Source organism: Apaloderma vittatum, unplaced genomic scaffold, assembly GCF_000703405.1.
Source record: "Apaloderma vittatum isolate BGI_N311 unplaced genomic scaffold, ASM70340v1 scaffold24281, whole genome shotgun sequence".
Lineage (NCBI taxonomy): Eukaryota > Metazoa > Chordata > Aves > Trogoniformes > Trogonidae > Apaloderma > Apaloderma vittatum.
The window spans coordinates 68,832-94,056 of NW_009697716.1; the positions used below are offsets into that span (position 1 = coordinate 68,832).

The 25,225-nt window shown below is 44.7% G+C and overlaps 1 protein-coding gene across 1 annotated transcript in view; it reads left to right on the plus strand.

Moving 5' to 3' along the window:
• Nucleotides 1–25,225, plus strand: part of DOCK7 (dedicator of cytokinesis 7) — a gene marked incomplete at its 3' end in the record, with an annotated part of 88,826 nt that overhangs the window by 62,407 nt on the left and 1,194 nt on the right. The window contains exons 28-44 of the mRNA XM_009877753.1: nt 1,395–1,565; nt 2,311–2,450; nt 6,013–6,182; nt 6,955–7,109; nt 7,967–8,149; nt 8,589–8,724; nt 9,874–9,970; nt 12,331–12,427; nt 13,469–13,603; nt 14,250–14,402; nt 14,560–14,718; nt 14,955–15,055; nt 15,985–16,177; nt 16,729–16,872; nt 17,724–17,855; nt 18,796–18,810; nt 24,059–24,184. Coding sequence (XP_009876055.1) covers nt 1,395–1,565; nt 2,311–2,450; nt 6,013–6,182; nt 6,955–7,109; nt 7,967–8,149; nt 8,589–8,724; nt 9,874–9,970; nt 12,331–12,427; nt 13,469–13,603; nt 14,250–14,402; nt 14,560–14,718; nt 14,955–15,055; nt 15,985–16,177; nt 16,729–16,872; nt 17,724–17,855; nt 18,796–18,810; nt 24,059–24,184 — 2,307 coding nt within the window. The remainder of the gene's footprint in view (nt 1–1,394; nt 1,566–2,310; nt 2,451–6,012; nt 6,183–6,954; nt 7,110–7,966; nt 8,150–8,588; nt 8,725–9,873; nt 9,971–12,330; nt 12,428–13,468; nt 13,604–14,249; nt 14,403–14,559; nt 14,719–14,954; nt 15,056–15,984; nt 16,178–16,728; nt 16,873–17,723; nt 17,856–18,795; nt 18,811–24,058; nt 24,185–25,225) is intronic.

Here is a 25,225-nt window from a genome sequence, read left to right on the forward strand (position 1 = left end):
GGGTCTTTTTTAGAGCAAGCAAGGCGTATTCAGTGGTGATTTAGAGGTTATGCCGCTCTGATTACACTCTTAAATGTGAATTAGGAGTAACTCCTTTGAGTGAATGGACTTGCAGCAGAAAGGAAGAATTATTCCCTCTGCTCACCATGTTCAGAGTAAATGAATTAGAAATCAGTAGGAGTTTTTGTGAGGAAGCTGAGATCATGGTCTGGCAGCACGTCTCTCAAGGGCACAGTGACCCTACATGATCATATTGATCACCAAGCTCCCCTTCCATCCTTCTGAGGATGCAAAGTCTCCTCCCCTCATAAGGAGGGTTCCTACCTTATGCACTGGGAAGCTTATTTGCAGTGTTGTGGCAGGGAAATCACCTCAGACCACAGCATTTCATTTGCCTGCAAGCACCCGTGCTGACACTGTGCAGGAGCTTAGGTGTAGGCTCATTTTTGCTGCTGAGTCTAAAACATTTTATATAAGGGGCCAGAACAGCACTAGCACTTGAGTTTTGGTACCTACTGCATGTTAGCCAGCCTGCATCTTTGACCTGTTGATGCATCACACCACATGGTCCTGCTTCTGTTCTGGAGCCCACAGTACAATAAGGACATGGATCTGCTGGCATAGGTCCAGAGGAGGGCCATGAAGATGATTAGAGGGCTGGAGCACTTCTGCTATGAAGAAAGGCTGAGAGAGCTGGGGTTATTCAGCTTAGAGAGGAGAAGGCTCTGGGGTGACCTAATAGTGGCCTTCCAATACATGAAAAGGGCCTACAGGAAGGCTGGAGAAGGGCTTTTTACAAGGGCCTGTAGTGATGGGACAAGAGGCAATGGCTTGAAACTGCGAGAGGGTAGATTTAGACTACATGCAGGGAAGAAGTTCTTCACCGTGTGAGTGGTGAAGCACTGGCACAGGTTGCCCAAAGAGGTTGTGGATGCCCCATCCCTGGAAGTGTTCAAGGCCAGGTTGGACAGGGGTTGGAGCAACCTGCTCTGGTGGGAGGTGTCCCTGCCCACAGCAGGGGGGTTGGAACGAGATGGTCTTCAAGGTCCCTTCCAACCTTGACCATTCTATGATTCTAACTCGCTACTGAAATTGCTGAGATGTGGATCTCACACATGAAGTACATAGTTCTTCATTTGCTTCTGTAAGTGTGGCTGTTGTGTGCATCTTGTATTGATAATATGCCATTGGCTGGGCTGTGGATGGCTCCTGCACATCAGAAGTTTAATCTGTAGCACCAACAAGTGTTGTTGATGTGACCATTCAATGATGTCAAGCTCTTCAGTTCTTCCTTTGGAAGTGGTTTCGGGGGGCAGTGGTGGGACAGGGGAGCTCATTCTGCATTTATACTCCCTTTCGGTGCTAACTGCAATTTTATGGGCTAAACTGGGCAGGTGTCTTCAAAGCTGTATTCCTTAACAAATCCAAGTAACCTGGCATCCCTGAGGCTCGACTTCCTTCGCATCATTTGCAGCCACGAGCACTACGTCACCTTGAATTTACCCTGCAGCTTGCTCACTCCACCTGCATCTCCATCACCATCTGTGTCTTCAGCAACTTCTCAGGTACACGGTGACAAGGATCCTGTGTGGAAATGCAAGCTGAGCTTTGTTCTGAGACTTAAATCATGTGAGGCAGTTGTATCACCTGTATTTTCCGTCTCTGCTGGCTGGTATTTTTTGGAAGTGTTTATTTAGAAATTAGTTTGTCCTGCCAGATAGGTTCTGATTGCTTTTTGATCTTTTATTATTGGAAAAAAAATTCCCACACACTGTCCTTTGGGACCTAGTCCCTTTCTATATTAGACAAATGCATGGACATAAATGAGCCATTAAAAACAGCTTTGTCCAGCATTACCCTTTTCTTACAAAACAAGGGTCTTTGTATCACACAGTAGCTTAGTCCTAGCCTGCTCAGAATAAGTAATTTGAGTTAACAAGTGTGTCGTTCAAGTGGATTAATTAGTTGCAAAATTACATAAACTAAATCAAATTAAAGCCTTCTTTAGCCTGAGTAAGAGCATCCATACCCGAGTTAAAAGTTTAACTAATCCACTTTTAAAGGTTATTTGGCTTAACTTCCCTAAGGCCTGCCCTGTGGGTGGGAAGGCAAAACAGCAAACAAAATTAATAGAAGAGTTAGTGAGCTTGGATATGATGCAAGTAGACGTGCCACATGAAAAAGAGAGAAGGTGGTTTATGTAAGATTGTCTTTAATTCTGAAAACTGCTTCCAATGTATTTCATGAGCTTTGACTTGACGTTCCAAGGGGCCTTATTATGTGACTCCTGAAACTTGCTTTTTTTTACAGAGTTCTGGGTTCTCCACAAATGTCCAAGACCAGAAGATTGCAAATATGTTTGAATTGTCTGTGCCTTTCCGCCAACAGCATTACTTGGCCGGGCTGGTGTTAACGGAACTGGCGGTCATTTTAGATCCTGATGCAGAAGGGTAAATCTTGACAATTTTTTTTTTGTTTCCCAAGAGTTTTCTCTAATTCCAAGCAAATTATAAGTGCAAAGCAAGTTCTGGCATGACCAAAACTGATTTAAATTTGTGAGCTGAGAAGAAACCAGTTCTTTAAGAATCTTGTTCTTTCTCCCTAGACCTCCTGTTTCTCACTTCCTTAGCCCTGACTCTCTAAACATGATTTCAGTCACATTTTTCCAGCTGAGAACAGGGGAAAGAGGTTCCTGCTGGAGGCCTCAGCTGCCACAGGGGCACTGCTGGAGCATTAAGAGGAAAATAGCTTTTCTCAATTGCAACAAGAAAATAATTTCCAGCATTTACGAAGTCTCTGTTGCTGGTGGTTTTAAATGTTACAATGTATTTCGACTGTGGTTCTTCCAGCTCTTTTTAAACGTAAATTACGCATTGATGAGGCCCCTGTGGGTTACATAAATAGACAAATATAGTCAAGCATGGAGAGTTCATCGGTGACTTGCCTGACTTGTGCAGCAAATAATTTTCTGAAGTAGGAGCGTAGCCCGTAGTCCTGACATCCAGTCTGTTACTTGTGTTATTTAAGGCTGTATTCTCCCTTGCCTCTTTAAAATGAGTTTCAATGGAAATTATTGATTGCTTCCAGAGTCCTAAGTTCTCTCGCAGGCATTTTTCTCAAGGTGGACTCAGAAATATCATCCGAGTCGACAAATGCTGATGATTCATGGTTAATTCTGCCCCTTTACCAAGAGGTCTCAGGAGTTAAACATTCATTCTGTTTCCTGTTGGAGTAGAAAGTGATGCCATAAATTAGAATATTTTCTTGTATATGTATTTAGTACACTGCAATCCCATTTGTTTGGCCTGAAATGGAAAAAGCAGCAAATCTTTACCCATATACAATGTCTGCAGAAATCCTTTTTGTGGGAAGCGGAAACATCCTGCTCACTGGTTAGAAATCACCATATTTGCCTTTGTTCTTCCCAAGCTTTCTGTTCTCATGTACCTGCCTCGTGAGCTCTCTCACCTAGCTACTCCCAGCCCCTAAGCTTGGACCAGGATGGTAACTCTGTCCAACTGCAACCAGGAGCTATCATCATGATCTTGCTGGTGTCCTCTGGTGAAGACAGCTCCTCTCTCAAACCTTGTCTAGACAGGAAAATCCCCCTGATATCAGTTCAGGTCTGGAGATGCATTTTGATCGAACTTCCTGCATTTTGGTGGAGATGTATACCAGTAACGTATTTGTGTTTTATTGTTTTCCAAACTTACTTGTAGTTTGCAGCTCATTAGCTGGTCTCTCTTCTGTGTTTGTCCTGGTATATCTACCATATAAAGTAAATCAGTCTGTTCAGATTCTGCTCTTCTCTTGCCAGTCAAGACTTTTAACAGTGAAATAGTATCATCAGCAGGTTATTGGTAGAGGGTTCAGGCGTGCCTGCTATTAAAATGTTTTGGCCACCATTGGAAAAAGCTCTAAATTGTTCCCAGTTGCGTTATTCTGCAGGAGTGGGGAGGGATGCCCATCAAATTGCTTATTGTGCTAGAGCTTCACTTTGTGTCTCAATAGGGGCTACAGAGCCTTAAATGTGTTCTGACCTTGCTCATTAGCAAAGTACATGAAATTTTAGCTCACCCATTTTATAAGAACTCCTTGAACTGAGTTGGATGGAAAAGGCTGCAGTACCCTGGTCCTTGAAGGTGGTTTGTTGGATATGATCCCTCTGTACCAGTGCTGGACAGAAACGTGATACTTTATGGTCCTCCTCCAGAGCATTTGCAGTCTAAGAGACAATACAACGTGGAGCTGAAGAAAGGCAGCCGAGGGTGACGCTTACAGGGAGGGAGTCCAAGGTGCTAGACCCTGAACAGGTTGTCTCTGCAAACAATGCTGTGGGGCTTGGGTTATTAACTCACGTTGCTCGTTTCATAGCACCCACGTTGCCCGTATTGGTTGATGTAACAGGAGTGAGAAGTGAGAAAACTGGAATTCAGCCCTCGGTGTTCGATGACAAGAGTCAGTCTCCAAAAGCGTGGTGGTGTTGACACAAACTCAGGCCAGGGCTAAGATAGCAGAGGGACGGCTGGAGGGCAGCAAGATCAATTCATTGCGTTATCAGCCAGAAAGATTAGTGGGCCCTATTTCCTCTTCTTTGCTATGGATCGATCCACCACGGTGCCTGCTCTGTTCTGGAAAAGTGAAAAAGAAATCTGTGTAGCCCAAGGTTTGAATTACGCTGCTGTGTTCGGATGTGTTTTCCCTGTAGGCAGATCTATGGCCTGCAGGATAGTTTCCCTTGAACTGTTAGAAATACAACTTAGGTGCAGCTCCTTCAAAATTATACAAAGACTTTAACCTTAATCGAGAGGAACCAGTCACTTAAATAAGCGTTTCCTTCCTAGTTGTTAAGGGTCACACTAATTACACAAACAAGCAATTGCAGAATCTGATTATGCCTTGATTAGAAAGCGCAGGAGAGACATGTAGCTACAGCAAGCTAATGTCCTCCTAAGCCGTACCGGTGTCATCTCAATCGTTTTAAAACCCCAACAACCCAGTCAAAGCCTCTTGTCTTTTTTAACCGGAACTCAACTCTACTTTTCAGGTAAAGTGGATACTGCCTGAAATTCAGCACTTGTTTTAATACCTCAGGTCTGAACACTGAAGCTAATGTTTTGCTAACGCATAATGTATGAGCTTCCTTGGCTGCTTCATGCATGGGGTAAAGTTGTCTTCATGGCCTGGTTTGGTGACAGAAGCAAATAGCGATGGAGGCACCTGCTATTTGCTCTGAGATGTGCCTCTGTGTGGTGGCTGAGGGAATTGAAAGGAGCGGAGCGAGTTCTTGAGAGATTCAGGGGAATTTGTATTTTAGAGGCGCAGGCACCAAGTAGCCTTGTGCAGGGGGCCCCGCAAAAAGGGATGGTGCTTGGGCTCTGCCGTTGTTCGCATCATAGTTACGAGGAAAGACCATTTTATACTGTTTTTCCTTCTACCTCTCCATTTCTTTGGCACTTTTTATTCAGATTTATGGTTCTGTAGTCTACTATTCTAAGTTAATAATGGCTTGGCGGGGGGAGTGTCGGAGAACTGGAGCAGAAACTTCATGATCGTTTGATAAAAGCAATTTTCTATCTTAGGAGGCCTTTTCTTTCTGTAAATGGTGTTAATTAGAAACAAAAAAAAGAACACAGTGAATAGTTTCACTAATCCCACCGTCCTCTCAAGTTTCTCTCCCTGTTTTCCATATTCCCTAAGTTCTAATGGTCTTTAGTAGACTTGATACTTCAGCATAGCAGTAGCTGGGGATTGGTCTGGAAAATATGAGAGTGTTCACATTATATTGGGTGTGCACCTCTGTGAGATTTTTTTTTTCACATTTTATATGGTGTAATGAAAAGCCAGCCATTTGTAAAAGACATTGGAGATCAATAAATACACGTAATTGCAGTTCATGTGAAGTTAAAAATAAAAAACCTTTTTTTTTCTTTTTTGAAGCCCCTTAGTTACAAAATGTAGTTTACTTTGAAAATATTAACTAATTTGTGTGACTCAACTCTCTTTTAACAGTTTATTTGGATTGCATAAGAAAGTCATCAATATGGTACACAATTTACTGTCCAGTCACGACTCGGATCCGCGGTACGCTGACCCACAGGTAAAGGCCCGGGTGGCAATGCTGTATCTACCTCTGATTGGCGTGATCATGGAAACCGTGCCTCAGCTTTATGACTTTACAGGTATTTTATATTCTGTGCCTCAAATATATGTTCATCTGCTCATGAGATTTGAGTGTTTGGGTTCTAGAATGGAACCACAAATCCGTTTACTGTTGGATCAGATCATTTCCATTTCTGAATTATAACTTTGACATGTCTTTGTATCCATTTGCTAAGCTGCACTAGCAAAATGTGTCTTCAATGACCGTCACCACTCAAAAGCTGCATTTGCCCATTTGTTTTCATGAAGCGAAAAACTGGCAATGCATTTTAGTTTGCATCTGGCTGGCCTGCTTCAAAAGTCACCCCACGTACTGTCCAATCTCATAACAATCCCAAAGGATTCATAACAATCACAAAGGATAAGCAGAGTTCCTCTTCTTCCTCTTGGTACTTGCTCTGTCAGCAGTTCGTTTCAGGGGGTCTTTGCAAAGTGTCCTCAAGAGCGGCAGAGGTGGGTTTTTTCAAACCAGGGCAGGGAGTCCAATCTGGAATAGTTTGGAATTTGGATTTTAGCGCTGCAAGTAAGGATTTGGAGTGAAGTATTCAAAGGGACAAAAGGTCTGTTTTCAGAAGGGTTCTAGATACAGAGGTTGTGTAGGTTGCATTTGTAAATAGTTATTTTCTTTCCTTTGCATGACCTCAAATAACAGTCTTGATTACTTTCAGGACCCCATGGGTGTGATGGTTTTCAGTTTGCATTCCCAGTTTAATGAAACTAGCGCTGTGGAGGGGGACTGGGGAGAGAAACCTTGAGTTTGGGGATTGACTAGATGCACGTGTTTCTCGGCAGAGAGTCACAACCAGCGAGGGAGGCCGAGCTGTGTCGCTGTTGATGATTACGAAAGCGAGGGTGGAAGCATGATAAGCCAGACAGTTGCCATGGCCATCGCAGGAACGTCGGTCCCTCAGCTCACCCGGCCCAGCAGTTTTCTACTCACCTCATCGGTACGAAGACATCTCTCCCTATTCCTTGACCCACGAGCAAATATTTATGCGTGCAGGTCATGCGGGGCTCAGCAGTGAGGGGTAGGGACTCCTCTCAGTTTGCAGCCAAGTGTTACACAGGGAGACAAAGGGTGAAAGACAAGGGGGATCAAATTATGTTTGCTTATTGTTGTGCCTGTCTCAGAGAGAGTATGAGAAAATGCCAAGCAGGGATCAAAATCAACAAGCCTCAGAAAACGGAAGAATTCTCTTTTCTGATAAAGATACGCTTTTTCTGAAACAATCTGCTAAATGTGACGGTGGTGACTGTGAGCTCTAAGCCCTAAGCAAAAGTTGCTATCACATCTAAATGCCACCTGGCTGAAGACATAAATGGGTCTTTTCCCCTGTTCTCTGCGCAAGGAGGGAATCCTCCTCATTGCAGAAGCAGGCAGGCCCTTCCATTTCTCCCTCCTCCTCCCTTCACTCCTGCATCAGGACCTCATTTTGCTGGGTTTTACATGCACTGGAAGTGAGACCCTTTGCTTAACTGTTAACCTGCAGGAGGCTGCTAAAGGCGTCCTAAGGGAAGTGGGTATTTGGTGCCTGAAGAGAAACTCATTCATATAATGTGATCATTTTGGTTCAAAGTGCTGCTTCACTCTTATGGCTTGACTGTCTGTGGGCTTCGCTGAGCTGTTGGGCTGAGAAAGAGAAAGGTGTATGTCCTGGGTATTAGTAAAAAATGTTTATTCACCTTCTGTGTTCCTGTTTGGTAATTATTTAGGCTGGGTAGCTGGTGCAGAGCCTTTTGGTGATGATTGAAGTGTTTGGACATGAAATATAGTGTGGCAAATGTCTTGACCAATCTATTCTAGAGCGGCAGGCAGCACTCCACCTTCTCAACAGAGTCCAGCCGCAGCCTTCTAATCTGTCTCTTGTGGGTGCTCAAGAACGCAGATGAAAGTGTCTTGCAGAAATGGTTCACAGACCTGTCAGTGTTGCAGCTCAATCGCCTGCTGGATTTGCTTTATCTCTGTGTATCATGCTTTGAATACAAGGTACTGCTATATTGTTTAAACCCCCTGAAGTTCTTTCTAGGGCTTGCCAAGGAACTTTACACTCCCATCCTTTACACGACTGCAGAAAGGCATTTCCTGCTCTCTCCTAAGTATTTCCTGTATCCACAATGCCAAGGCTAAGCACGTCTCTGTGCAACCTCCAGCCTTTTTCCATGTTGACTTTTCAGCCTTGTGCCTTGTTTTACTTCTTTAGCAGCTTGTGCTGCTTGCCACTGATCTGGCAACTGCTCACTGTTGAGAAGAAGAGAGTTTTCTGTAGTGATGCGGGCGTAGGGGTAGATTATCTCATTAGCGACTAAACCTCTATTCCTTTCTTCCTGCATGCCTTTAGACAGGAAAGATATTTTGAGTTGTTAATGCTTAGAAAATAGCCCAGATTGAAAGAATCTTCCCTCATGGTCTTATTTGAAACTTGCAGGGCAAGAAAGTGTTTGAAAGAATGAACAGCCTGACATTCAAGAAATCAAAAGACATGAGGGCCAAACTTGAAGAAGCTATTTTAGGAAGCATAGGGGCAAGGCAGGAAATGGTTCGAAGAAGCAGAGGACAGCTAGGTAAGTAAAGAAGTCTTCTGCACTGTCCCCTTTTTCTAAAAACTGCTACTCCCGTCCCCAGCAATTACTCGCAGCCATCTGTGCTGTGAGGTGCTACCCAGCAAGATCTTCAGACAAAGAGGCCCCTATAAAAAGCTGTTTGCAGTTTGCAGCATGCTTCCCCGGGGCTGCAAAATCTCTGCACTCCCCCTAAGCTCCATCTACAGGCAGTTCATGTGTTACTTGGTTGCTTTTGTGTACATGCGATCACTTCTCATGGGTGTTCTTGCCTGAAGTTCTTCCAGTGCAGCATCTTTCAGAGCCGCCTTCTGATATGACCTGTGCAAGGATCAGAGTGGAAAACAAACTGCCGGTTCTTGCTTTGATAGCTCTGAAAATGCCTGGATATTTCTGCTAACTTAATGAGGCTCGAAATAGCATGTAGTTGGGGTAACCAGAACCTTTGGATGATTTTTCTGTGTTGTTTGGGAGGAAGGGTTAGGACAAGAATCAGAACTGTGGTCTTGTCTCTACTCCGCCGCAGGCGTCCTGATATATGTGGGCCAGTCATGGTGGGCTAAGTTAAATAAATATTTTAGAGCCATAATTAATGAAGCACTTCAGAGAAATGGAGACCTTTGTATTTTATTTTTTTCTTAATCTGACCTGATTGCCTTTCTCACTTGAAATTCCCCTGCCCTCCCAGCAGCAGGAACAAAGATATACAAGACTGTGAGGTAGAAAAGGGGCTGTTGGCAGCACTCTGAGAACATTGCTGTGTGCCAGTTGAGAACAGCAGTATCAGACTGGTGAGGGTTGCCGCACCCAGGCTCCTCATGGAGCCCGTGGAATGTGCTTCTCTTACCAGCCCTGATGTCTCTGAGCTGCCTGTCTCCGTTAGCTCTGCGATGAGCTGGCGTGTGGCAGCGCACAGAACGGTCCCTGTCACTTGTTGCTCTCTTGCATACAAAACCACTGCAGGTGAAGTTGCCTCTCAGGCCACTCATCAGAATTAGGGGCCATGTAAACATCTTGAGTGAGTGCCACAACTTTGGGCTCTAAGAAGCTGTAGTTTGTTGTCATCTGTCACTTGGGAACAAATCTACAGTTGCTAGCTGGGCAAAAAAAATAGCATTAGATGACTGCTCTTGTTTTGATGTTATCCTGCAGAGAGAAGTCCTTCTGGGAGCGCATTTGGAAGTCAAGAGAATTTGAGATGGAGAAAGGATATGACTCACTGGCGTCAAAACACAGAAAAGCTTGACAAGTAACTCTGCCTTTATCCTTCTACATTAACAATGTGACAGTGCCTGTGAGAGTGCAGGGTCTCTCTCCCTGTAGAAGGTCACTGGCAGCAGGCCAGCTAGCTCTTGTGCAAGCAGGTTCGGCCGCTCAGTTGGAGCGGGACTGGCAACGTGCAAAAGGCTTTTAGTCCAACACTGCCCTGTCTAACTCTTTGCTTTTCCACCATCCCTTGCTTTCTTAGGTTTTAAAATGAGATTTAAAGAGACTAATACAATCCATTGCCTTCTTAAAACTCTGCTTTAAGCTGCAATTTAGAGAGAAGTTCCATTAAGAGTTTTCACAGATAGCGTATATATCTCATGTCATATTTCCTTTATTCCATAAGAGCTTTCTGGAGTTGTCAAAGCTCACTTTCCTTTCCTGTCCTAATCCATCACTTTGATTGTTTTTCCACATGTGCTGTGCTTTAGAAGCCACAAACCAGCCAGGTACTGTAGCATTGGTGTGCACTTCTTCTAAATGGCCATTTTGTACATCTGCAGACTCAATTGTCACAGCATTGTTTGTGATGCTTGGCAGAAGTTTTCGGTGTGTGTGTGTGCAACTGATTGGAATGAGCTCTTTTTGCTTATTACACCCATTTCCTTTAAAATTCCCTCTCTTAGTGTGGTTTAATCAGGAGGTCTCAGGAGCTGTGTTTGAGCTTCGCTGTGCACGTTTTCTGTTCCCTCAAATTGCAGCCTGCGGTCTCCATCCTCCCAACCAAGGAACTATTCCTAATCCTGGGAAAGCAACTCCAGCCCAAGTGAAGCCCTGCAGAAATGATGAATGGGGTCCTTGGAGCCCAGATGGAGATCAGACCAAATTTTACCCTCGAAGACACATTGATGCTTCCTGGAGTAGGAAGTGCATCTTCACAGCTTCTAATGGCTTTGTGCAACACGAGGATGTAATCTCTTGTTAGGTCAAGTAGTGGCTTTTTGCCCAAGATTCTGGTCCTCTTGAGGCATTGGGAAAGCCAAATGACCAGTGTGTTTCAAGCTTCTAGTGAAGTGATGTAGTTATAAATTCCACCATGGCACAACTCCAGAACTGTGGACAGTTAAAATCTGGCCTGAAGAACTCACCAGTTCACTGCTGGCATCAGTTCACTGCCCTCTCCTTCCTAGAAGTACCTCATGTACATGTTAAACAGCTGTGGAATACCTTGGTCAAGGGGTGGGAGCTCACCCCACGAAATAATCTGCTGAGATAACTCTACAAACCTGCTTTTTTAACCCATATTTACTCACTGTGACCTGGGTCCATTGCACTCCACTCCTGTGGCACTGCAGGTGTGTCCTACGTGCACAGATAGAGTCTGGCCCCATGAAACCTAGCAAGCAAGACTTTTCACGCTGAGAATTGTGCACAGCTAATTGCAGGTGGTATTATTTTGTGCAAATGATATTATTTTGTATAGGGCCAGGGTCCAAGCCTTCATATTCTGGAGCCTGAAGAGTAGATAATGAGTGTATGACCCAGCTCCCGGGGGAAGCACAGTGTGGCAGGGGAGGGCTGCTGCAATGCAAGTCCAAGAGCCAAGTCAGCTGCCGTCCTCTTCGGTGTGTATTTTGCTTCAATTTTGTCAGTTCCCATGGGTCACGGTCCTGCCCAGAACGAGTCAGTCAGAGTTGGTGCCTGCAGCAGAGCAGGCCATAGGTGGGCTCTTTAAATACACTACTGAGTCTTTGCCAAACGCAGCTCGTGCCGCTGAAATCGAGTGGTTGCTGCTGGATTCCTGGGGCCGCCGGTGTGAGTGGTTCTGTGAGCTTTGCAAGAATCTCCGAGAAAAGTGAGTGCCTGGCATACGGCAGCAAAATGTTGTCATTTTTCTTGGAGAGAAAGGTATCCTTGACGAACTGTAATGTCAGTGTGCACGCCGTGCTGCTGCCAGTCTAGCTGCCGGCATCAGCAGCACAGATTTACTAGCTCATGTAGCACCACCGTGTGTCCGTAGCCTATAACATAAAGCCGTATGTTCTGTTCCTGGTTGTGCTGTTGCATGCCTAACGATGCTACTAAACCAGTTTTGAGTGGGACTTTGATTCTAAGCTGTCCTTGTGTTTCTGGGAGAGTAACGAAGTGTCAGATAGTGTGATTTCTTCTGGCATGATGAACGTAAATCCTGTGTAAGTTTGTACGTGTGAAAAAAGCCAAACAAGTCTCTTTTCCTGTCCTCTTTAATGAGTGCATTGAAGTAGCCTTTCAGTGTTGTCTGGTGATAAATATATGGATTGTAACTCGGAGTCTCCTGCTAATGAGAAGATACTTTGACTGGAAAATATGTAAATCTGCTTCTTAAACAGAAAGTAATTTTATTGCTTTCTTTTCTCTGATTAGATCAAGGGCAGAAATAGAACATGAGGCACTTATTGATGGAAATCTTGCAACAGAAGCCAATCTGATTATTTTGGATACACTAGAGATAGTTGTACAGGTAAGGATGATAATAGAGACATAACAGCTTTATGATCACCTGGCCAGACAGCAGCTTTGTTAAACAAAACCTTCCTGCTGCTCTTAACTGCCCGAACGCGCTCAGAACTGTTCAGCAGCCCTTCTGCGGTGAGAGGGGTCATAATGGCTCTCATAATCATAGAATCACAGGATGGTTTGGGTTGGAAGGGACCCTAAAGACCATCTTGTTCCAATGCCCTGCCATGGGCAGGGACACCTCACACCAGAGCAGGTTGCTCCAAGCCCCGTCCAACCTGGCCTTGGGCACTTCCAGGGAGGGGCTGGCACAGCTTCTCTGGGTAACCTGTGCCAGTGTCCCACCACCTTCACAATAATCCTCAGCCCATAACAATCTGATTTAAAATGTGAATGCCTTCCTTCAGTCTTCTTGAAAGTTGTTTGCTGTTTTAGTGTAAGAAGCAGTTGCTCATAAAACTGAGTAATGAACCGTAAAAATTCCTGCGTCCTGAACTGCTCTAACCGATCTCTCTAGGTCCTTCCCAAATCTGCCTCAAGTCATTGGGTTCCAGGTCAGCCTCATGTATCCATAGTTAATTTGTGTGGTGCAGGAAAGCTTCCACGCTCCTTGGTCTGAAATCACTCAGCTATTTCTTCACCCCTCATCAGCGAGCGAGGACACAGGGCAGTTTTGTCCCCTGCTTTCTGTACAAATGAAGCCCGGGCATGGGCTGGAAGCAGGCAGTAGCAGGCTTACCAGATCCACCTCTGAGCTGCAGAGAGGTCAGCTGCAGAACTTCCCTCTAGTCAAACAAGGGCCCCAAAGTTCAGAGCCTCATCGGGTAGAAGGCATCATCATTCCACCGGCTTCAGCGCGCGGGTCAGGTTTTCATTACCTGCAGGTTGATTCAGTGCTGTGACTGTTTCACAGCTCCAGCTACGTGGGTAATTTCCCCATGACAAAGAGCTTTTCAGCAGATTTGTTTCCTCTGTCTCACACGCGAACACACACAGGAGGTTCATTTTTTTGCTCATGCAACTCTTGGTTTACTTTTGACTGCAGACTGTTTCTGTGACGGAGTCCAAAGAGAGTATCCTCGGTGGGGTGCTGAAGGTGCTTCTGCACAGCATGGCCTGCAACCAAAGTGCACTTTATCTCCAACACTGCTTCGCCACACAGAGAGCTTTGGTTTCAAAGGTGAATTCCCTGCGGATGCTATAATACATCCTGAGCAGTGCTGATGGGAGAGTGGGGCTGTTTTCTTCCTTTGTGCTTCACCGAGTGTTTATTCTTTTGTGCAGTAGTGGTTTGCAGGAAGGGTGGTCTGGGGTTTGATAAAAACTGACTGGTTTTCTTGACCAGTACCTGTATTTATGCACTTTGGGGTTGATGGCAAAGGTACAGTTCTTAGAGCCCAGGGCTGGTGTCGGTTCCACAAAGTGCAGGTGAAATTTAAGCTGTATGAATCTCACTTAAAATGGGTTTGTTTTACTGGGCCCATAATTGAAACAATTTCCCAGTTTCTGAAGGTGTACTGGGAAAAGCTGAAGGTTTTAAGCCTGAGTTTTTGCAAACCTTTGTTTGTTGGTCTGAGGATGTAAATGTAGGAGCAGGTTGTGGGGGTGGGTGAAATGAGTTGCCTCCCAGTGTTGCCAGTGAGTCTGCTTTGCCTTACTCTAAAAGTGAAATGATTCAAATTAACATCATTCCCCTCAAAACAGAAGGGACTGGACTCCCTCTGATGCCAGGGTACGCACGGTGCTGACGATATCCCTGGCCTTTCTGTCCGAGCGCTTGTTGCTGTCTGTCTAAGCACTGGTTTTCTTGTGTGCTGTTTTTCCAGTTCCCTGAGCTGCTGTTTGAAGAAGAGACTGAGCAGTGTGCAGATCTGTGCCTGAGGCTCCTGAGACACTGTAGCAGCAGTATCAGCACGATACGGTCGCATGCGAGTGCCTCTCTTTACCTTCTGATGAGGCAAAACTTTGAGATTGGGAACGTGAGTATTCTGCTGAGACAGTCCTTTTCATGAAACTTGAATTTTCTTTTTTGTATCAGGTATCTGTCAGGAGGAGAGTACACTGACCAGAGGACTGATGTTGCCACAGACCATTGTAGTGTCTCCAGATTGTATCTCAACAATATCTCTGTTGCAGAACTTTGCCAGAGTGAAAATGCAGGTGACCATGTCTCTCTCATCCCTGGTGGGGACGTCCCAGAACTTCAATGAAGAATTTTTGCGACGTTCCCTGAAGACTATTTTGACTTATGCTGAGGAAGATCTGGAACTTAGGGAGACAACATTTCCTGATCAGGTGAAAGAGATGCACAAGAACAGTAATGTGTAGTTGGTTAACAGCCTGTGCTTTAAACCTCCGTCTAGAGCTGGAGTTTGCATGCTTTCTTTTTTAAAAAAATCGCCTAAGTACATAAAACCCAGCTCCTTGATTAATTCTGACAACAAGGTGCAAGCACACAAAAGTTCAGAGCAGCTGTGGCCCTATAGCTCAATTCCTATTGCCAGTTCATTACAGCAGTATTTTTTTTACAGGTCCAGGATCTAGTGTTCAACCTCCATATGATCCTCTCTGACACGGTTAAAATGAAGGAGCACCAAGAAGATCCCGAAATGCTGATTGACCTGATGTACAGGTAGAGTTTGTAACCATTGCACTGTAGGGACAGTAGATGTCAGTGCTCCCCGTGGCATTTGAACAAAGCCGGGTACCTGTTGTGCTTCCACGTTCAGAGCACGAGATATTGTATTGCTGTGAGCTTTAATGGCTTGGGTTTTATTAGCAATTATTTTACTTTGAACTTAAACCTTTTTTAAACTGCTTGCTGTGATTCACATTTCACCTAAAAACAACACGGCTACTTGATGTTTGGTTTTGGACTCGGATGTTGCACATTGGAGCATTTGTAGATCTTGGTTTCAGAGCATTTTTGGGTCTTGGTGCCCACGAATCAGTATGTACCTGTCTGTTGTGTTTGAATGTGATGTTTGTAGGTTTTGTTTGGCATTTCTCTAGCTTGTCTTGGATAAAAGTAGTTTCCATTCCTCAGCAGTCTCTGACAATCTCATCCTCCACCTGAGTAAAGACAATTCTCCCTGCTTTTGTTGGGAAAAACTTAAGGATCTTCCAGGACCTGCTTGCACAAAAGCCTTTTTGGTGGTGGTGCTACATATGATGGTCTCTATATGCAAAAGATACTCTAGAGCCATATAAGGTCCCAGCTACCAAACTGCATGGTGGTGCCTGCACAAATGGTCCTGAAGGCTTCTTAGAAGGCAGGAGAGATTTTGTCATAAGCAACCAGGCAGATCTGCTCTGAGTGTCCCACACCTCTGGCTTTGGTCAAGAGCTTCAGCAGTCACCCATAAAAGCATTCTGCCATCAGGGAGTAGCTGCTGTTGTTTGCCCTCCACTAACTGGCTCAGAAATCCATAAAATGATTTGGAATAACTTTCCATCCATGTGATTTCTTACTTCCTGTCTTTCTAGAAAGCCCAGTGCTGGGGGTGGTTGTTATTTAAGCAGTAGTGAAATGCTAATCACAGGGAGTTTCTTTTCCATTAGGATTGCAAAGGGCTACCAGAACTCCCCTGACCTGCGGCTGACGTGGCTGCAGAACATGGCTGGGAAGCATTCGGAGAGGAGCAATCACGCTGAATCAGCCCAGTGCCTCGTCCACTCCGCAGCCTTGGTGGCGGAGTACTTAAGCATGCTGGAAGACCGAAAATACCTCCCTGTAGGGTGTGTTACATTTCAGGTGGGAATTATCCACTGTAATGTTTTTTTGGGAGGGAGGGAGATTTAGTCACCTGCTGCTGAGATTGTCTCCATGTGCTACATGCTCACACCACACTTAATTTGTTTTGGGGAGAATGCCTTATAGCAACTTCTGACAATTTTTATTGTGCTCAGAGAGTGCCTTGTTCCCTTAAGTCTTTATACCCGTAGGCTGAGTGAATCCAGTTCTTTTTCTTTCTCTGTTTAAGCCATGGGCTTTTAACCTCTTCAGTCTAACCAGTGCGTAGTGGGTACAGCTGGTGAAAGTGATTCTTGTGACCAGTAATGTGAAGCAGGGCAGTACTGAGCACCTACTTACCTTTGAATGTGTAGGTGGTCCAGTCTAGTTAGCTTAAGCATGTCCTGAAATACTGTGCTGGATCAGAAGGAAATGAAATTAAATGCATGTGAAAGCTGCCTCTTTAAAAAATTTAGGATTTGGTTGAAAATCAGCTGTTTTTCAAAGTACTGAAAGTGTTGCATGTTGTTCGAATGGAGTAAAGATGTTTTATCTGCATTGTATCTCCTTAGAACATATCTTCCAATGTTTTGGAAGAGTCAGCGGTTTCTGATGATGTCGTATCACCAGATGAAGAAGGTATCTGTTCGGGAAAGTATTTTACAGAAGCTGGTCTGGTGGGATTGCTGGAACAGGCTGCAGCATCTTTCTCCATGGTAGAAGATTTTAATTTTTTTACCTACCTTCTTCAGCTGTTGCTGCTGGGCAATATGAGGGAAAATGTTTTCTCTATGTGACTGTATAATTCTATTGTAACTACTTAATTTGCAGGGAGCATTTGGAGTTTCAGTTGTTCAAGACAGCCCAGTTTGCCTTCTGGTGTAAACTGTGCAAAGAATGGGATGTGGGACTAAGAGGGAGTGCTTCCAGTGTCTCTCACTTCAACACTGCACATTTGAGAGTTGACAGTAGTAAAGAAATGTCATGTTTTTCCTCCTCGTCAGAAAGAGTGGGCCGAGAGTTTTGTGTGAGGAGTGTTAACGAGCCGGTAGTACTGTATCCCATCAGAAACCAAGGAAAGCAAATGAATTACTTCCCATACCTCGATGATCTTCGAGGTCTCTTCCAGATGAAACTATTATATGCTTCTATACCACAATAGAAAATATCATTCAGTGGGTTTAAGTACAGGCAGCAATAACTCTGGGGCAAAGACCTAGAACCCTTGGTGTGAAATCACTTAAGCTTCCCTATTTAATTGCCATGGATTTGGTTAGGAACCTGTTTAGCTTCTGGTGCTCGTGCACACATATCTGTCCAGAAGATCCTGCTTCTGATTCTGTTAATAATATCACTTACTAGTAGCAATGTGTAGTGCAGCAGGCTCTTGTGACTGAGGTTTTTATTCCATTTCTGTATGGGTATATTTTAAGGAAAGGTGCTGATTCCATCACAGTGGTATCTAAGCTGCCTTTTCATTTTGCAGTTTTATAATTTAAATGGCAATACTATGTATTATTCTTGCTGTTGAATTGGTGGAGCAATCTGATGAACCTTATTTTTGTAGGCTGGCATGTATGAAGCAGTTAATGAGGTTTACAAAGTCCTTATTCCTATTCATGAAGCTAATAGAGATGCCAAGAAGTTATCTGCTATTCATGGTAAACTCCAAGAAGCATTCAGCAAGATTGTTCACCAGGTAATGATTTGAATTTTCAGCTGCAACATGAATTGTGAAGAAATTTCAGATGCTCAGTGCAAATAAAAACTGCCTATTAAGGAAAAAACATTTCGCACGAGAATTGTGCAATAGTGATCCACAGTAAATGTGAGGATCGCTAACAGGATTTTTTTTCTCTCTGGACATTTAATGTGAGAATCATGAGAGAATATTGCATACCAAGTTTCATTATAACTTCAGAAATATTTAAGAGTTAAAAATTCCAATCATCTGTCAGTTTAGCCTTTCAGATGTTACTTTAAACTGTGCTTTTCATGCTGGGTAAAACCACTGTATCTTCCCTTTAGCCTGGTAGGTAACGTTCAGAAAAGTTGGGGGTTTTTTTAGTCTGTTCAGATGGTGGATAAATTATTGAAGGAACCTTAGAATGGTGCAAAGCCCACCAGCACAGTTGCTGTGCATTTGCTGAGAGGCAGCAGAAGTTACACACCCTCACAAAGCTGAGCTAAGTGGGAGCTGAGAGCACTTGGCAGCTCTCAAGAAGCACGTTACCTTCTAGGAGAGACCTGCGGGGTGCGTGCCTTTCTGTCAGGGCAGGCAAGCACTTGGCAGACCCTCCTCCGGTACGTGCCAGTGCTACTCCGAGCCCTCCACTCCAATCAGCTTTCCTGGGCTCCTCAGTAGATGTTCAGTGCACAGATTTCCATAGAATCCACCTGAGGGTCTGGTGGTTTTCTCCGTGTTCGGGCGTTGCCACATTCCTGAGGTTAAATGAAGCGATAGAGGACAATCATTGAGTGTCCCTCTGGGCCAGAAAAGGCTGGTTTGGATGCATGATGACTTAGAACCATTGAAACCGTTTCAGGTTTATGATACCTTACATTGATGGTCGTGTTTTGGCCTTTGAAACTTCTTTTTTGGTTTCTGTGACATGCGCTTTTTACTTTTTATTACACAGAGTACTGGCTGGGAGGTAGGTAACTCCGTTTTAGTTAGTAAAGAACACTAATAGATTTTTCAGATGACTCACGCCAACGCTTGCCCACATGTGCTAGTTGTGGGTATTTCTGTTGCTGTCTGCTGTTAAAACAATTCATTAACCAAAGAAATACCAATAAACCGATTGTGGATGTAGTAGGAAATTCTTCATAAGAAGCTGTAGGTAGTGCATGGATGCTGATGTGTTCCACTAATGAGGTTCTTTGGTGAATGAGCCACTGTATCATCACTAGTTTGTTTTGATAATTTGTTTATATTTCTTTTCATCAGCATTGACACAGAGTATCATCCCTTCATACCACATTTTCACCCCACCCGCAGGGGTCGATTTAAGCAATAATGCTCAGAGGTGCTGAGACACAGAACTGGACAGACCATATCTCTGAGAATGGGCTGCTTAATTCTGTTCATTAAACAGCAACCCATTTGTTACGTAGCTGTTTATCTGGCAGTAAAATAGCTCGGTTGTGTTAACTGGAGTCAGTTTTGCTGCTTTCATTCTTTGTAGAGGCTGTTTGCTCACATTTCTCTAACAATACACCATGAGAACCACACATTTGGATTAAAAAGAGACAAAGCAGTTAGCTTCATCCACAGTCACACGTGGCACAGCCAGTTGGATAACTCAGGCCCTAGTCAACACAGCGGGTACATGAGCATCGACAAGTCTTGGAAGAGGTTTTAAACATTTTATTAACATGTTGATACGTTATTTGGTTAGTCTGCGGCTGTCCAGTTTGTTTCTGCTTTTCTACGAATCAGGCAGCTCGGTATGGGCCACCTCACTCCAGGTTTGCACCGCAGGAGAGAATTTGAGCCTGCACTTGCTGAACTGGGGCCAAGACTGAAGTTCTTTCTGCGTTGTGTGACGTAAATAATTCAGGCTGATGATGTCTGGACATCAGTTTTAATTCTGGCCTAGCAAGAAATGAAATCCAGTAGCTTAAAAGTAACCCCTGACACTTTAGGGCTGGCCCTGTAAATCGTTTTGCTTGTTCCTGTGAAGCGTCCCCGCGGATGAGGCAGAGCACACAGCGTAGGGGTGTAAACGATACGTGTTCAATAGCCAACACACATGAAGGCCTGTGAGCATCTCTTTTGATTCATCTGCCCCTAAATCGACCCCTGAAGAAACTCCTGTCATTGGTTATGATTCTAACACCACTCAGTCATGTTTTACTGCATGGTAAAAGACACCCATGGTTTCAGTTCTCGCCTCTCACCGCGCTCCTTCATTGCCACACTTTTTCTGATCTTTGTGCTTCGTAGCTTTCAGATTTGTTGCATGTTTTGCCCTATTTCCTCATTTTAAATACCTTAATTGATGCTTGCCCTTTTTTATTTTAAAGTTTATTTGCTGCCAATTTGCTGCTTGTTTGTTTTTTGGAATTTCCCTAATTAAATACTTTCTGTTTTCTCCTCTATCGCCCTGGTTGCTGACCCTCCTCCCCACTCTTACTATTGTCTGTTGTGGTAAGTTCCTACTTGTGGAATTTATTTTTTTCCCCTCCCCCTTTCTCTTTCCTCCCCCTCCCTTTTTTTGTTTTTTGTTTTACACTGTGGAAACCCCGATTTCATTTTACCAAAGAGCTATGCCAACAGCAGGACCCCCCTCATGTCACAAGGAAAGCAGTATTGCCAACTACAAGCACTGAAGTCTGGCACCAATGCATTTCTGAGATCAGCTTAAACATACCAAGCGGTGGGTTTTTCTGCTTGTGTGTTTGTTCAGTGAATAAATGTTTTTGTTTGCTTTCCAGTTTGGAAAGTTGTTAGGAGAAGTATTCTCATGCTATGCTGTAGAGAATTCGAAAACACTTTTTAAAGTACGCAGGACAAGGTTGCCATCGAATAGCAGGACTCCAGGAGCTGGCACTTTCAAAAAAAATCAATATTGGAAGACTTGTAATAGTTGGCAAAACTGCAAAGGACCTTGGGTTAAAATTGAGCAAGAAAATAACGGTGCTCAGTTTGGGGAAGATGGTTGGATTTTGCATTCTGCACAGCACCTATGAAGGAGTTGCTTTTATTCCTACATACTTGAGGCTGACTCTGCCTTCAGGCAGCCGCTGCAGCTGTCTTGGTCTCAGTGAGGAGAGCAGACGATCGCTCTCGCCCCTTGATTATTTTTTCAAATCTTGTTGGCAAAGCTTTTTGTGTGCGTGCAAGAGATAACTCTAAAACTTTGTTCCCAGCAATTTTGAAAGGTATTTACCATGCATAATAACAAATCATGAACCTTCATAAATCATGGTGGCTGTTATCTGCTCTGCCAGTTCTGTAATGGCTATTCAGTGTTCACCTTCATTCTCCTCTCCTCCCAAAGACCTATTATTTTTTATAAAATAATAGGAGATAAAATGCTTTTAATAATTTCTCCCTCATATCTGCATTTTTAGCTCTTTTCAGAAACAAGACCGTGGAGTATTTTTAAGTTATTTCTTTTGTCTTCAGTACTGTGATGAGGTAGACTTTGGTGTCAGCTGAATTTCAAATATCCTAGTACAGAGCCATCCCGTGCTCTTAACGCCAGGCACAAATCTGAGGCCTCCTAATTTCAGGGGGCTGGCAGCCACCAAATGTCTGTATGAGGTATGAAACAGCCCGTAGGGGTTCACTCTCCCAAAAGAGGTTCTTTTGCATCCCCTTGTTTCCAGGTACAGATCCCCCAAATTCCATGGCTGATGGAGGGAGATGCATCTGTTGCATTAGGAGCTAATTGGTGCTCCCCGATGCCAGCTCTTCTCCCTGGGATCCTTATGATAACTGAGTTTCCGCCACTGGGTTTGTCAGGAAAAGCCAGTGCAGCTGGTCTTTATGAGTTAAGTTGAGAGCCGCCTTCACACGATGGTACGGAGTCTCACCGGGCTTCCCTGCTGCTACTGCTCCTGGGACTTTGCAGTGCCCTGTTACTCTTATTATATGCATATAGTAAATGCCACCAGAACTCCTTGTTAATTTATGCTGATGCACAGATAGCATTCTCTTCCTTACTTGTTATTTTTTTACGGCAACAGAAATGAACACTGCCTGTAGCAAATAGCTCCAGGGGCAGATGTCCTCACCTTGTAGGGACTAGGTTCTGCAAATGCTTCACTCCCTGAAAGTCGCTCGCCAAGTAGGTAGGAAGAAAGCACCTGAATCAGAGGAGCAGCAGTGCGTCCTCCATGAGTTGGGGTGGGATTCCATCACCTTCCACGTGGAGCTCGCCCAGGCCTCATGTAAAATCTGGGGAGGTCTTTCGTACGGAAATTCCCCCTAGGCAGATGTGCTGCTACCTTGGGAAGTGCTTTGGGAAAGGTGGAATCGCAGTCTTCTGCCCACGATGTTGAGAATGAATTGAAAAAAAAAAATAGCACAGGAAGCTGGAAATGCAGGGCACTGCGGGATTTTAACATATCCGGAACTTTGAAAAGATAGCGATGAGTAAATGAAGGGTCCAGTAGGCTGCTCATTCCTGTATAGGTCCAGAGGGATGGGCACTGGAGAAAGACAGGGAGTCCAGGGAAATAGCTTCCAGATGTTGCCAGATGGTACTTCCAATAAACCAGTAACAGCTTTCTAGCCAAGGGTTGCACCCTGGGAGGTCCTTCTGGACACGACTGTGGTGGCTGAAACCCTGTAGTCTGCGCTGGCAGGTGGAGCTGGATAAAAGCCCCTCTCTGGGGGAGGGTTGCTGGGAAGGACAGGCTAGAGCAGGGGTCCAAGGAGTCTCCCATGCCACATTAAGCGTGTGAGCAACTCTTGGTGCAGCTCCTTGTTTTCTTCAGTTTGCCAGAGCTGATCAAATTGGACCTGCCAGTGTCTCATAGTAAAGCCAAGCCATGACCTGGATGTATTAAGCAAGGCTGGGTCGCTTCAGGCTTCACTCCCACTTCAGGGCATCGATGAACTCTCTGCCTTGCTGAAGGTTCTTGAGTCGATCAGCAGCTTTCTCCTCAAAAAAGGCAACGTCATGTCCTCCTAGTTGTGACTTGTGTCAGAAGAGGCTGGGCAGCTCCAGAGTTCCCTCCAGTCCAGGAGAAGGCAGCGGCTTGCTGTGACGGTGCTTCTTCCAGTCTCTGGAGTTTGCTTGAGGGACTTTTTATTTTTTTATTTTTTTTTTAGTTTGACTCATTTATCCTCTTTGCCTTCCGTAAATCATGTTCACCATCACCACAAGAGATTAATTTTGCCATAGCAAGATACTAAAACAAAAAAAGTAGATGACAGCCAGGACATCTGTAAGTGCTGTTTGAAACCAAACACGAGCCCAGAGTCACAACCATTGAGCGTTATGTACTGCATCACACTTTCTCACGAGAGTAAAGGTGAACATTTTAGAGTTTCTTGCTGAAAGGCATTTCTGGTTTGTGCATGCAGCGTGAGTTGGTTTTGGTTTTTTTTAACATAGCCAAAGGTGTCATTTATTTTTAAAGCATTTTCCTTCTCTCTCTCTCTTAATCGGATTTTCTTCATTTCCAGCAAAAATCTTTCTTGTTTCTCTACTTTTATTGCATTTCTGGGCCAAATTCACTACTGGCTCAAATGGAAGCAGGTACATGATAGAGCAGATTGCATCTGCTTTCGCCAGGAGTGACTTTGGCCCTCTCTACTAGACATTAGTTACTAGAAGAGAACATAACACCTTCCAGTCGACATGCTATTTAAAAAAGCACTCGCGTGTGTGTGTGAGTGAACTGGACATTGACGTCGGCCCAATCCTGCAATTACTTGAGAGTGGATGATGGGGCTCTGCCGCAGGTGATTATAGGGGTGTCTATGTGCAAGATCCTCCCTGCGTGCCTCAGGCTGGCGGCAACCGGACTTCCCCATGCCTACAGGCTACGAACCGGGCTAAGAGGTGTCTGCACAGGGTTTGGAGAGCTCAAAATAATTACCCAGGCGAAGGGACTTGCTTTTGGCGGCTCCTCCGACACATCCGACACCCCCAGGCTGCTTCTGGGGTGGGAAAGTCATTGCAGGGTTGGGCTAATGGTCGTAGCTGATCCATATAATTTCATGTTAGTTTATAATTTCATTGTGGTGTTTGCTGCTAAACACATTCATGCTGAGTTCCAGGTGTGTTTTTCTTTCCCTTCTTTCTTTCTACTTTTTCCTGGTTTTTTTTAATTTCTTTTTTATTTTGCATAAATTCAGGAGCCTGCCTGCAGCCATACTTGGGGGTATGCACATCTCCACACTGAAATAACCTCTTGTTTCTCCAAACCTAGGACGGAAAGAGGATGTTTGGCACCTACTTCCGGGTTGGTTTTTATGGAACTAAATTTGGAGACCTGGATGAGCAAGAGTTTGTTTACAAGGAACCCGCAATAACAAAGTTAGCCGAAATTTCCCATAGGCTCGAGGTGAGATGATTCTGTCCGTGAGTTGCAGTCGAACTCTTTTGCACCAGTTCTTTGAGAGCTGCCTTGCCAATTTACAGCAGATAGAGGAGTCCCACACATTTTCTCTGATCTTGCAATGAGAGCTGCAAGCCTGCTCTGATCATTTGAGAGTTTGTGGTCTTATCATACTGTGCGTTTCTCTTCAGCTCCTGGTGTTAATGGGATAACCTGGGCTTGAAAAAAGGCTGGGATGCCTTTCAGGATCTGACTTTCAGAAAATAGTGTGGTTTGTTGTCATTTTGTTCCCTGCACATCATGTTCCTCTTACTCCTAGAGACTGGGCCCTCTAAGGTGGCTGAATTTCAGAGCCCCCAAGGTGGGACATCACAGGTCTGAAGTTTGTTTCAGCCGTGAGCAAGCACTGGCAACTCTGATTAATCTGTTGGGGCTTGGGTGCAGCTCCAGGTACCACGCAGCGATCATCTGTATCATGTCATGCTTAGTCTGGCCTGATTTTGTGCCTACTAACCTATGTCTAGACAATGTGTTAGTACAGTCTGGGGCACAGCGTGGGTCAGAGACTGTTCCCAGTAAGCGCTGTGCATAGATGAGGCCATCCCCAGTGGGAGAGGGAGAGCATTTAGGAGCATGGCTGTGCAGTGCTACTTTCCCTTAGGGCCAGAGGGCAGACCTGGCCCTATTTTATTTGCTAGAATAGATCTGGTGTCACGTTGGCGCTCGCAACAATTGAGCTGCTGTCACGTTGCGCTGAAAGCAGCAGCGTTGTCTGAGGTTTAAGCGCATGAGTTCAGAATCTGGCCATTCACCCAGGCCGGCAAAGCCGCACTCTGAAGTGGCGCCTGATTTCCAGGCAGATCCCGCATTGACCGCGGTTTTCAGTTGAGCTCACAGGCACACAGCGAACTCAAATGGCTTGTTCAGATCCATGCAGCGTGTGCGCGCGCAGCTGGAAGGCTCCCGAGTTCTCCTGCCTTCCAGGGTGTTAGGCTTGTTTTTTTCCCATTGCCCCTGGAATGCAACTGATTTAATTCTCCCAGGTTC